General features: G+C 35.1%; 1 protein-coding gene across 3 annotated transcripts in view; it reads right to left on the reverse strand.

Annotated features, from left to right (window-relative positions):
• The window catches only part of LOC135198489 (uncharacterized), a 190,719-nt gene that overhangs the window by 129,069 nt on the left and 47,158 nt on the right, over positions 1–14,492 (reverse strand). For all 3 annotated transcript variants that reach the window (XM_064226083.1, XM_064226082.1, XM_064226085.1), the window contains exon 2: positions 6,190–6,311. In XM_064226083.1, the coding sequence (XP_064082153.1) occupies positions 6,190–6,234 (45 nt within the window). In that variant the 5' untranslated portion in view covers positions 6,235–6,311. The remainder of the gene's footprint in view (positions 1–6,189; positions 6,312–14,492) is intronic.

Consider the following 14,492-nt stretch of genomic DNA (forward strand, 5'->3'; position numbering starts at 1 on the left):
GGAGCGATCCATGACCCTGACAAATGTGAGCCATGGACCCCGCTAGATTGATTACACCTTAGCCACATCCCTACGCCAGTGTATACATATATATATATATATATATATATATTAATATATATATATGTGTGTGTGTGTGTGTGTGTGTGTGTGTGTGTGTGTGTGTGTGTGTGTGTAGTTACGTTAAAAAGTCCTTTAATATTCAATTCGCTCTACCTCTCAATTAATATATTTTCCTACATGTTTACCGAAAGGGAATTATTTAATTGTTTATTAAAAGGATTTATGCTTACCGGGTTTTAAACCCTCATATATAAAGTTTTTTAGTAATTTAGAAATCATGTTTCTCAGACTCATGAACCTCAATTTGAATCTTGACCCGTCCTCTTTACGCCTACAGTTGCAGTCTTTAGCAAACAAAACCTTTTCTAACCTAACAACCAATTGGTTCCCTTTATCAAGATGCGTAAAATTCATTCAGGAAAGTGTATTTCGTATCATTACCATCAGTCTCGAGTAGCACTTCACACTGGTTCAGTTCTCCAACCTTGGTTACTTGAGAAATCGTTCATTGATGAGGAGGGTAATTATCGTCTTTCCTGGGATCTCGGAAAGGATATTTTGAAGTTCGTGGAGGAAGCCGCCAATCTTGGAAATTTATAGCTTATCGTCAATTTATTTTTACCATTCCATTAGTTTCTTGGAAATTTCGTTTTTTATTCCTTTGAGATCACATCATCGATGACGATGATGACCATTGGTATTGCAACGTTGATTTGCATGAGGTCAATGAAACACTCTCCTGCCCAGTGCAGCATGTATTCACACACACATTATATATATAATATAATATAATATATATATATTATATATATATATATATATATATATATATATATATATATATATATATATATATCCACGAGCGTTATTATAATACGAGCTTATGGAATTTACTTTTCGTTAAAATACAGGCTTGTTCAGCCTGACGGTGTTGCCACCGGATAACACTTCAGTGTTCGGAACTTAAAGGAACAATATTATTTTGAGAAACATCTTAGGCTGATCAAAGTTCTGTCTGGACAAACATGAGTTTTCCTTTTAATTCTCACTCGGCAAAACCCATCATTTACAGAAGACAGCAAGGTTAATATGAGTTCTCGAAGACTTCAATGACAAACTCAAGTTAAAGAAGAAAACATAATCTTAGCTCTAATGCCAAATAAAACTGGTTTCCTCGGACACCTCACCTCTCATTACAGGTGAATCTGACAAAAATAAATAATACTAAAAGTAATACCCAGAAGTGAGGTCTCACAGTCTCAAAGGGCACTCCCAAATTAAATAATGAATGAGAGAATCATGAAATTTTAGGCTGTAAATCCAACACAAGCCCTGGGGCACTTTCAGTTACTCAGATGAAGCAGGCGTCTACGAACACCGTTCATTCTTTTTTTTGGCTTGTGGCAAATGAATTCGACAAAGTCTTCAAGGGCAAGCTTCAGGCTAGGATCTTGCATAAGAGTGAGAATCCTAAAGATAATAAGTCTCGGAGAAATGACTAGGAAATATCTTGGCCAGACCTTAATGATCCCCCCAAAAAAATGCGCAGCAAAAAAAAAAAAATGCGCAGAAGTTTCATCGGTGCAATCGAGTTTTCTGTACATCGTATAATCAAGGCCACCGAAAATAGATCTATCTTTCAGTGGTCTCGGCATAATGTCGTATGAGCCGTAACCCATGAAACTTGAAACACAGCCCGTGGTGGCCTGGCCCATATCGCACGATTATGGATAATTTTAACTGTAAATAAAATGAGTACCTATGAAGCTAGAGGGCTGCAATTTGGTGTGTTTGATGACTAGAGGATGGGTAATCAACATACCAATCTGCAGTCCTCTCGCGTCAGTAGTCTTTAAGATCTGAGGGCGGACAGAACAAAAACTAAAAAGGTCAGCCTAGTCAAAAGCATTTCTTAATCTCGTCTTCCTGGAGTAGATCTGAAACTGTTCTACACCCTACGGGGATACAAAAGGAATGTCACTTCAAAAGAGGCGAGTGGCCGCAGGAGGCCCTCCGTTCTAGATGAGAGAGAGAGGAGAGAGAGAGAGAGAGAGAGAGAGAGAGAGAGAAAACTAAGCCTACAGACAAACTAAGAAAGTACCCTCCTGATATTCGATATATATATATATAGATATATAATATATATATATATATAGAGAGAGAGTAGAGAGAGCGGAGAGAGAGAGAGAGAGAGAGAGAGAGAGGTCTATGCCACGTATAAGAAAGCAACACCTACAGACAAACTAAGAAAAGTACCCTCATGTATATTAGAGAGAGAGAGAGAGAGATCTAAGCCACGTATAAGAAAGCAAGATAACTACACCTAAAGACAAACTAAGAAAGGACCCTCATGTATATTAGAGAGAGAGAGAGAGAGAGAGAGAGAGAGAGAGAGAGAGAGAGTCTTAAGCCACGTGTAAGAACGCGAGATAACTAGGCAAACAGATAAACTAAGGAAGACCTTCATGTATAGGTGATACACAGAGACAGACAGACAGAGGCAACCTCAAACGTCACTTGGAAATATCGGTTCATCTCCCTCTACTGCAGACGTGAAAGATGCCATTGTCCCGCGTCACACTTTTCTACAAGGTAATGCTGCACGTGCCCTAGGAGGGAAGGCGCGGGGGTGGGGAGGAGCGGCAGCAGGGAAGGGGAATATGATAAAATGATTCTGGGAGTAGGGGACAAGAGTGGGATTCATCTTTATCAATGCGAAGACTTTAATAAAGAAATTATCCCCAGCAACGGTTATTTCACCCACCAAATGACAGTAATTATGATTTAAGAGAGAGAGAGCTATTTTTTTTTTTTTTATCTCCGCTGGCCCTTTCGAGTTTTTGCTAGATGGGTAATTTAGGGGAGATTCTACCTTGATCGAGCCCTAATGGCGGCTTCAAATGGGACAATTATCAGATCATTAAAACGAGGGAAGACTGATGCTAGCTGTGCATCAAGAGCTCTGATAATGTCCTCCCGAAGAAGTGGATTTGGGAAAAAGGGGGAAAAGAAAATGAATGCCTCATATGTGGAATTTAAGGACGACCATGAAATTACTGATAAGCTTTCGAATAATTATGAAGCATCATAAAGGTACACAAATTAATAATTTAAAAACCACTTCTTTTGTAAAAAGTTCAACTTATATATATAGATTAACATTTATGAAACTATATTAATTCCGAGGTAGGGCGAATTATATATTAAAGGACATTTGTAGCTCGATGTATTGTTTTTATAATGGATCCCACGGGTAATGTGATATGACTCATATAGTATATATATATATATATATATATATATATATATATATATATATATACATATATATATATATATACATATATATACATATATATATATTATATATATATATAATTACACTTTCCTAATAATAATTTTGAAAAGGATTAGACTGCTTCGAAATAACGATCTACTATGAGATTCAGGGTCTTTGTAACACGGTTTTTTGGACTTTGCTCCTTGTCTAAGCATCGGATGTAGCTGAAAGTTGACATATGTATATTTTACAACCACACACAAATTTTGTCAGCATTATCAATAACCTAAACCCGATCGTTTTAATTTTTATAGAGTAAAAATGATCTAGCCGACGCCATGGCCAATGATTACGAGCCAAGAGTCGAAAAACATTCATTACGTAATCTAGGTAAACAAACACCTTTTGACTAAATGTTGCCCCGCCCATCCACCAGACAGAAATTCCATCGGCTCTGAAACCCAAAGACTTTATGAATGGCGGAACGATACATAGATGTGGGTGGGGTATCAGTGCTAGCGTAGTAATACTACTGTAGCAGTAGTGCCGCAATAGTATAGCAGTAATATACATGAATTAAACGTTTAGACCAACTGCTGGGATCCTTGAGGATCATTTAGCACTTATTACAACTACTCGAGAAATTAGTTTTTATAGCCAGAAGTTAAATTTTCTAATCCAACAATGCCCATGGTAGCCTTCAGTGTTATCCTGAATTATAACGGGGCGAAAGTGGGTGGAGCCTCGTGAAGTCACCATTCTGACGATAATTATTGGTGAAGGTTTAAAGCCAATATACGGAACCGGCTATTTTTTTTCAGTAAATAGGTAGATAGCCAATAAATAAAAATTGCTTGACATTGGATATAGCAGTTATCAAGTCAAGCTTGTCTACTATGTTTTTGGTAATTACCAACTATTCCCTACATCTTGTCAATCTGATTGTGACCTATAAAGTAGACTGTAATTTCTTTGGAAATTTATTTTGGGAGTTAGACTAATAATCGAAGTGTTTTTGTATTTATTAAATATATTTTGTTGGTTTGTTCATTATGACAATTATCAGTGTAGAGGTTCCAGAGTTCATAAAGGTGTACTGCTTTGCTTGTATTTAAATTTGTATGTCATTGTTGCCAGAGGTTTAGCCTTCGTTACGTATAGCCAATCATCCATCGAGAAAGAGGGAAGAAATGATGTCATAAGTTACGTAACGAGTGCGTTCGAAACCTTTTCTCTGAGTAAGTTGGCCCGTCTTCAAAAAAGGTCACTTTTACATTGTAAGTACCAAATTAATTCAACCTACGTAGTGCAGAATACACTCAAAATTTATGTGTTGATATAATATGTATTCTGAATAAGCGTTATATTTATGAAATGGATAGATAAAAAGTTACTGCGAAAAAACCGTGTTACAGAGGCCCTGAATCTCATAGTAGTCAAAATACTAATCTCACTTTCATACTACCTCAATGTAAAAATAAATAAATAAATAAATAAATAGAAAAATTCAAACTAACAAAGAATCCGACCATTTAGCATAAATGAACAAGCGGAAATACACCGTTGGTCAAAGAAGAATATTGTATCTGAATTTTTTTTCCTGCACCCGTCCACATACAACACAGGATAGCCATGTATAATTGAGCGATGTATACTTCCACTCCTTCTCTCAGAATGGAACTGTATTTCTTCACGCCATAACAAAGCAACTGTCTCTGGACTGCGCCAATAATCAACCAATATTTTACGCGCAGGCGCTCGTGAACTGGCACCCAGTACAAAGGACGCACACCGGGATCTTATGGGAGTGAACGACGGAGATATTTAAAGACATGAAAAGTACATTATTATGGAAAGGATTCTCTGCGTCGTCCCACACATGATGTTTGACCCTAAACTGTTCAAATTCTAAGTTATTGGAAGTTAATGAGGGACGTTTAATAATGATTATATTAATAGTAATAACAACAACAACAACAACAACAACAACAATAATAATAATAATAATAATAATAATAATAATAATAATAATAATAATAATAATAATAATAATAATAATAATGTGTGCGATATGCCAAAAATGGAATTAATAATTTAGATGGTTTGTCTGAAGGAATGAAAAATAACAATTTCTAACAGGTGATCATAAATGTTAATATAAGAAATATATCAAAAAATGATGATAAATTGCAAGATTTCAAAGATTTCAAATGTATATAAAAATCAGTTTAATCTACCTAAACATTAATGACAACGTTACAACGTCAAAATGAACACTTTCGTCAACCCAAGTACAGTTATGTATTAGGGAAACTTCATACTTTGCAAGAGATGACTCTGACTGTTCTATCTAAGTCAATCATGACCTTTCAGTATCGTAAAATCTGCAATGTAAATCATGACCTTTCAATAACGTAAAATCTGCAATGTTAATGTAAAACAATCTTCCGCTTGATTTCAGAGTAGGCTTATTCGTGAAAAAAAAATCCGAAAACTAAAACAAATAAAAAAACTGTTGAATTGAATATAGAATCTAGGCCAAAGGCCAAGCACTTGGACCTATGAGGTCATCATTCAACGATAAACCACAAATTGCCAGTAAAACGCTTGAAAGGTATGACAGGAGGAAAACCTAGCAGTTGCGCTATGAATCAATTGTTCGGAAAGGGTGGAAAGGAAGATTGAAGAGAATATGAAAGGAGGTACAGTAAAGGGAACAAAATGGGTTGCAGCTAAGGGCCGAAGGGAGGCTGCAAAGAACCTTAGTGAAGCCTACAGTGCACTGACAGCCGATGTCTGAAACAGAGATTAGCAGGTTTACGGAATGATTCTCAATATCTATTTACCTTATCAGAGCGGTGAGTCAGAATCTTCATCATGATCATCATCATCCACTTGTTTATCGAAATTGGCGAGAGGCGAATAAAAATGGTAAATAGTGGCGGTCTCTGGAATCAGTTTTCCTTCACTGCAAAGAAAAAAAAAATATTATCACAGGGTAATTCTTCAGCAATAACTAACTGTTACCTATGATGATATTTCTTGACTAGAAAATTCCATCGGGAGATACAACATATAGGGAACATACATTCATAAATATCTAACTATGATTTATCAATTACATAGCCCCTTCGGTGATGTTCCTGAAGTATAGCGAATTGGATATTAAACGAAATTTTAGTTTAACATTTGTGTATATAAAATATATATATAAACTAAATTATATATACATATTTGTGTGCGGGTGGGTGAGTAGGTGTGTGTGTATGACATATAAATTATATGCAAATATGTTCATGTATATGTACATATATGCATAATGCATATACATATGTTAAATAAATATCAAACGAAAATGGACAGAGAGAGAGAGAGAGAGAGAGAGAGCAGTGAAATGCTGAAGATTTATCCACAAAAAAAAACATGAAAAAAATGGACAGAGAGAGAGAGAGAGAGAGAGAGAGAGAGAGAGAGAGAGAGAGAGAGCAGTGAAATGCTGAAGATTTATCCACAAACAAAAACAGGAAAAAAATAGAACAAATAAAACCACCTTTAACAATGATCACCGAATCAGCGACACTCAGGCAGGAATTTGTGGAAAAAATAAGCAGACGGAACGGGAGTGTTTTGGCATACAAGCTAAGTAAGTGTGGGTGCCGTTGTCTTGGGAGGACATGGACGAATAGGTAGTGGGTGTACGGAATGTTGAAAGAGGGAGAGAGAGAGAGAGAGAGAGAGAGAGAGAGAGTAATAATATTTACGTATATTTCACTTCAGTTCAAGAGGCTTTATGAAATACAGCATGCAAACACGGCACAGTCAGTATGAAAAAATTAGCTAAAAAGAATGACAGAACATGAGCAAAATCAATAATAATAATAATAATAATAATAATAAATAATAATAATAATAATAATAATATGTGAAAGAAGGTGCACTGGAAGCTTCAACGTGCTGCTGGTGATCCTTCTGTGAAAAGTGTATGTATGGAGTAGCTACAGCCGCTTTTTTTTTTCACAAGAAAGTGCATTAGGAGCTTCAACGTGCTACTGGTGAACCCTCTGTGAAAAGTGTATGTATGAAGCAGCTACATACCGCGAACGTTTTTTTTTTTTCATAGAAGGTGCAGTTTTAACTGAACATGACAAGTGAAAAATATGTATATATATATATATATATATATATATATATATATATATATATATATTTTATTTATATATATTATATTATATTATATATATATATATATATATATATAATATTATAATAAATATATATATATATATATATGATATGTTAGTTCAGTATTTCACTTTAGTTAAATTATATCACATCCGGGAAACTGACAAAAATAATATAAACATAAATAACAGAACAACAATTCTATTACCTTTCCACAGAGTCTTTAAAAGGAGAATTCTATTCGCCATAGAATCAGTATTGAAAGCAGCAAAGGATAAACTTGATAATACCTTAAATTACGTCCCTTCAACCCTCCAAGGAAACTGATAGGTCAACGCGAGAAGAAATTCGCATAACGCAGAAGTCATTCTCTCAACAGAGAGGTGAGTAGTTCTATAGAAAGATCATTTTCTTAGCAGAAGGCATTCGCTAGTAACCATTAAGAGCTGAAATTCGCTTAACAGAGGGTCATTCTCTCAACAGAGAGGTAAGTTGTTTTCAACGAAGATACCTCGCTTAACGAAATCCATTCGCATGGAGGGGAGGTAATATCCTATAACGCAGCAGCAATTCGCCCCCACAAAGAATTCGCTTTAACGCAGGCTAAACTCGTCGAGGAGAGAGAGAGTCGTCCACTTCAACAGAGAGGTAATTTGCTCTACAGGGTATATAGTCATTCCTCTCAGCGGAGAGGTAATTCGGTGGCAAGCGATCAACCCTCATGGAAAACTCCGTGGGTTACTTTTCATCCGAGCGTGTCCGAAAGACGGATATTTGGCTGTCCGACCCCCCGCCGGTGGAGGGTGTATTATCCCCACCTGAGCCAGACGAAAGGCGTGATGTCCCCGCGGGAGGTCGGTCGGTCGGGGCTCGTCCGTACGTCCGTCGGTTCGCAGGTAGATTAATGACCCGGGTCTATCGTTAAGGTGAGAGAGAGAGAGAGAGATCTCCCTTGAGGGGGTGGGGTGGTTAGATTCCGTTAACTGCGGCTATTTCCTGCTTGTTTTTTATCAAGCATACTATAGTATATTAACATCAACCGTGCATTAGATGTCTAGGCCAGTCCTTTACGACGCTCCTGATTGGCTGTTGATGAGCGAGTCACATGGCTGGACACGCTCATTCTCTCGAGTGTTCACATAAGCAGGATGAATGTTCCACCTCTCCTGAAGGACGTATCCCTCAGGAGAGGTGCAACATAGACCCTAAACAGGTTTGAAAGGTGTAACAGGATGAAAACCTCTCAGTTGCACTATGACTCAACTATTAGTAGAGAGTGGAAAGTAAGATGGAAGAAAGAGTATATGAAAGGGGGTACAGTAAAAGGAATGAAAGAGGACATTGCAAAGAACCTTAAGGAATGCCTACAATGCATCGCGTAAGGTGTACTGACGGCAATAACCCACCTACGAACAAATACGATGTAAAATTTAAAAAAAAATAATAATGGGTTTGACACAAGCATCTTTGTTAGAAGCATTTCCTTTGTTTTAAGGACGAGGCCAATGTTCCTAGTAATCGCTGTTATCAGTGAATATAAGCAGGTGATTATACCTCGTCTAATATTATTATTACTTGAAGGTTCCACTCCCTTCATATTTTAAATATATTTTTTTCCAGCCTGCATTGCATCAGCATTTGTAGGGTATGTGGACAAAGGTAAAAATAAAAGTTAATATCACAGCATAAAAGTTATTATTATTATTTTTTTTTTTTTTTTTTTTTTTTTTTTTTTTGCTCTATCACAGTCCTCCATTCGACTGGGTGGTATTTATAGTGTGGGGTTCCGGGTTGCATCCTGCCATCCTTAGGAGTCCATCACTCTTCTTACTGTGTGCCGTTTCTAGGATCACACTCTTCTGCATGAGTCCTGGAGCTACTTCAGCCTCTAGTTTTTCTAGATTCCTTTTCAGGGATCTTGGGATCGTGCCTAGTGCTCCTATGATTATGGGTACGATTTCTACTGGCATATCCCATATCCTTTTATTTCTTATTTTAATTTTCAGATCTTGATACTTATCCATTTTTTCCCTCTCTTTCTCTTCAAACTCTGGTGTCCCATGGTATTGCGACATCAATGAGTGATACTTTCTTCTTGACTTTGTCAATCAACGTCACGTCTGGTCTATTTTTGCACGTATCACCCTATCCGTTCTGATACCATAGTTATGTATTATTATTATTATTATTATTATTGATTATTATTATTATTATTATTATTATTATTATTATTATTATTATAGTCAGTTGAATCCTTTTCCTCAGTTTTACTGATTATCGTCCATCTTATGAACCTAGAAATAACGGTTATTATTATTATTATTATTATTATTATTATATTATTATTATTATTAATTATTATTATTATTATTATTATTACTATTATTATTATTATTATTATTAAGAAATTCAGTCTCGTGAAGAACAATCTGTTACAAAAAAAAACACAATTGCATATTAAAGTATAGTACTATGTAAAGATTTTTCATTAAAATTAATTATTATATTATCATTATTATTATAAAATCGACCGTTGCAACAACATTTTTAAAAAACTTAAACAAAAGGCCCCTTCCAAGCAATATTATTTCTATTATTACTATTATAATGAAACAGCAAATGTCTACTAACATTTCCTTAAGAAACAAAACTACTTGTGATTGAAGGAGAAACTCCTCTGTAACGATTATTCCCCAGAAAAAACAGATGCCACATTTTCAGCAAATACTTCTCACATTAATATTAATAAGACTAAACTTCGTTAATTATCAGATCATGGCCATGTACAAATGCAGTTCAACAATGTCTTGCGGAAACTTTCGCAAAGTATAGGGTAGTATTTCGCAAGTACAATTTTTTTATAATCCTTTTTCTATTGAAAAAAATAATAATAAAAAGTAACAATTCATTTTTCGTATAAACCAATGAGATTAACTGTCTTCTTCAGCAAAGCCAAAAGGGGAAAAATCTGAAAAGTACAAAGAAGGCGTTATTAATTGATCAATAATCTTGCTACTATACTATACTATTTAGTATATACATATACAGACAGACATGCATACATACATATATACATAAACAAATACATTTACTTATATAAATAAATGCATATATCTATATATATGCCTCCACAGATTCGATACTGAAATTAACCCCGTCATTACTTTAAATTTTGTACTTATTATTCTATCAACAAATAAACAAACAATAAGCAAACAAAGCCAAATGAACCAAGACAATTTGTAACCCAAATAAACAGTCACTCGCAGCTACCTGCTAGATGGCGCTGGAGGAGTGCTGTTGACTTGACCCCTGACCTTACGAATTTCTATATCATTATGTAGATAATGCTGGTCCGCTGGAATGCGGCGTGTCAGGTTTCTTGTAAGAGAGAGAAGAGAGAGAGAGAGAGAGAGAGAGAGAGAGAGAGAGAGGGTAGGGGTAGCTAACCCTGTTCTCAAACCCAAGTACCCATATTTCCTCCCACTGGAATCCCGATGAACTTTCACTCACTTGTTCATTCATTTCTGTTTTATCATTCCTACAGTCAACGAAATTTCTTCCTTTCATGTGGATTAATTTAATGGATTAATTTAGTAATCACATCGCCTGTTTTCATCTCGATGACCATCGTTTTTACAACGCCATTTCGTGGTTGATTAAATCGATCGTTAAATCCACAATTGCTATTTCCATGATTCACTCTTTTTAAATTTCCATTCTTCCCTCACTCTTCCCATATTCCTTCCCCAACAATTCACACCCATTCCTTTTATCCGTCCCTTAACTCTCTCTCTCTCTCTCTCTCTCTCTCTCTCTCTCTCTCTCTCTCTCTCTCTCCTCTCTCCCAGCACGTTTCCTGACTCCGCCCCTGCTCGATATCTCTCCTCTTATCTGAGATATTTATTAAGTGGATTAGCTAATGGCCGAGACTCTCTTTTTTTTGTGTGTGTGTAGCTCTTATTTGAGGTTGGTAACTCACCTGGATTCGTAATGATGCCTTCTCTCTCTCTCTTGTATATATATGTATATATATATATATATATATATATCTATATATATATATATATATATATATATATATATATATGAATACACACACACAGAAAGACAGAACGCTTTGATTTCAAAAGCTGCCACTAGGTTATAATGGTAGGCCTCTCTCTCTCTCTCTCTCTCTCTCTCTCTCTCTCTCTCTCTCTCTCTCTCTCTCTCAGAAATACACTAATTTTCTTCTTCCTTTAAGTGTGCAGTTCATAGTCCTTAGTTGCTATTTACAAAAATCAACATTGACGTTAATTAAAAGTTTTTCTTTGTCAAAAAATCGAAGATTCTACGAGTCACCCGGAGTGGATCAAAAGAAATTAGCAGCAATATCATAATAATAATAATAACAATAATAATAACACAAGATGTAATGCTAAAGGCTTCCTTCAGCAACTATTGAATAACTAAAATGCACGTCGTTTCATCATCAGCATCATCATAATATTAATGATAAGTTTCTACATACAACCATTACAAAGTGCAGCGTTGAAAAGATCCGGTATATATAAAGTCCAAAACATTAGACTGTTTATAACAATCTCCAACTACTGATGCAACAGCAAAACAGCGATAACAACAATAACGGAAGTGGTATTACTATTATTACATTCCTGACGAAAAATCCACAAACGGAAATGCATAATAGCGAATATCTTTATGGAAGGTGAAGATACTATTGATACTTTGTGGAAGATGAAGATACTAATGATACCATTACCGACAATTTCGATATAATTATTGACAGGAAGATGAAGATACTAGTCACTAGTGATACCATTAACGATAATTTCGATATAATTATTGACAGGAAGATGAAGATACTAGAGATACCATTACCGACAATTTCGATATAATTATTGACGGGTAGATGAAGATACTAGTGATACCATTAACGATAATTTCGATATAATTATTGACAGGAAGATGAAGATACTAGTGATACCATTAACGATAATTTCGATATAATTATTGACAGGAAGATGAAGATACTAGTGATACCATTAACGATAATTTCGATATAATTATTGACAGGAAGATGAAGATACTACTGATACTTTGTGGAAGTTGAAGATACTAATGATACTATTAACGACAATTTCGATATTGTTATTGACAAAGTGTCTTGATTGAAGAAACAGCTAACAAAGCAGTATGGTAACGATGCCAGTCTACTAAATGAAAGCGTCAATATTGGAAAATGAGAGGTGAACGAGAAATTGCAACTGGCTTTGCGAGGTAATTAGAATAGAATTGACTATAGAACTGAGGCCAAAGGCCAAGCACTGGGACCTATGAGGTGATTCAGGCGCTGAAACGGAAATTGATATTAGAAAGATTTGAAAGGTGTAACAAGAGGAAAACCTCAAGCAGTTGTACTATGAAAATCTTGTTAGGAGAGGGTGGAAAGTAAGATGGAAGAAAGAGAATATGAAAGGAGGTACAGTGAAAGGAATGAAAGATGTTACAGTTAGGGGGAGAAGGGACGCTCAAAGAACCTCAAGTAATGCCTACAGTGCACTGCGTGAGGTGCACTCACGGCAATACCACACTACGTGAGGGAAGATATTTAAGAGACGGAGAGATCCTAGTATTTTTTTTATATCCACCTCTCTTCGTAGGTAGGAAGTAAGTACATATATTTACAATTACGTACACAAGAAGTATAAATAAAATAAAATTAATAAAAACAACATAAAAATGATATTTAAAATATTTGACTTTTTTTTTCACATCTGAAACCAAATGCTTAAGAGAAGTTCCTTTTTATCTATCGATTTTCTCGTAACCTTAATCCGTAATTTAGTGTAAGAGCCATTTGAGGAAGAAGAAGAAGAAGAAGAAGAAGAAGAAGAAGAAGAAGAAGAGGAGGAGGAGGAGGAGGAGGAGGAGGAGGAAGGCTAGTCACGGTCCTGTAATGGAGTTTAAAGCGAACCATTTTTATTACACAACCACGTCGTAAAACTGGAGTCCTCTCTTAGCTTAATGTATAGCTCGTTCTACGGCTGTCTATTCCCCCCACCCCCCGCCGCACCACACCCCCTGTCCCGTGTGTGCTGGGCACCCCCTGAATCCATCCACACATATACACACACACACACACATCTATCTATCTATCTATCTATCTATCTAGATATTATATATATATGTATATATATATATATATATATATATATATATATATATATATATAAGTATATATAAAACCACATGCATACCTATATTATTATTATTTATTATTATTATTATTATTATTATTATTATTATTATTATTATATTATATTATTATCATCATTTTTAATGTACGAAAATTATGTCATTATTATTTTTCAGAAGATCAACCTTGTTCAGACCACAGGGACCATTGACTTGAAATTACTAAAATATATATATATATATATACTTATATATATATATATATATATAGATATATATATATAGATATATATATATATATATATCTATATATATATATATATATATATATATCTATATATATATATATATATATCTATATATATAGATATATATATATATATAGATATATATATATATATATATATATCTCTATATATATAGATTATATATATATATATATATCACTTGAAAACGGCAATACTTAAGGATTCATTCACACGTAACAGATGTTCATACGCTCGGGGGTACACGAGTGCATGCGTGCGTACATACATATACCGCTTGTCAGCTGGTGGCTTTCGGGGCGCCCCAAGATTTACGAGTTTCTCCCCTTGCAAAGATGACCGTACGGAACCGATTTTAATGTAGGGATATGCAGGAATGTGATGGATTTACGCCGTCAGGACTACAATTTTCCGATTAGTAGTGATGTATGAAGGTAGAAAAAAAATTAGCCTGATTTTCCTGTCCGCGTTTCAGATGTAGATGAAAAGGATTCTTGATA

Source organism: Macrobrachium nipponense, chromosome 22 (assembly GCF_015104395.2).
Source record: "Macrobrachium nipponense isolate FS-2020 chromosome 22, ASM1510439v2, whole genome shotgun sequence".
NCBI classification, from domain to species: domain Eukaryota; kingdom Metazoa; phylum Arthropoda; class Malacostraca; order Decapoda; family Palaemonidae; genus Macrobrachium; species Macrobrachium nipponense.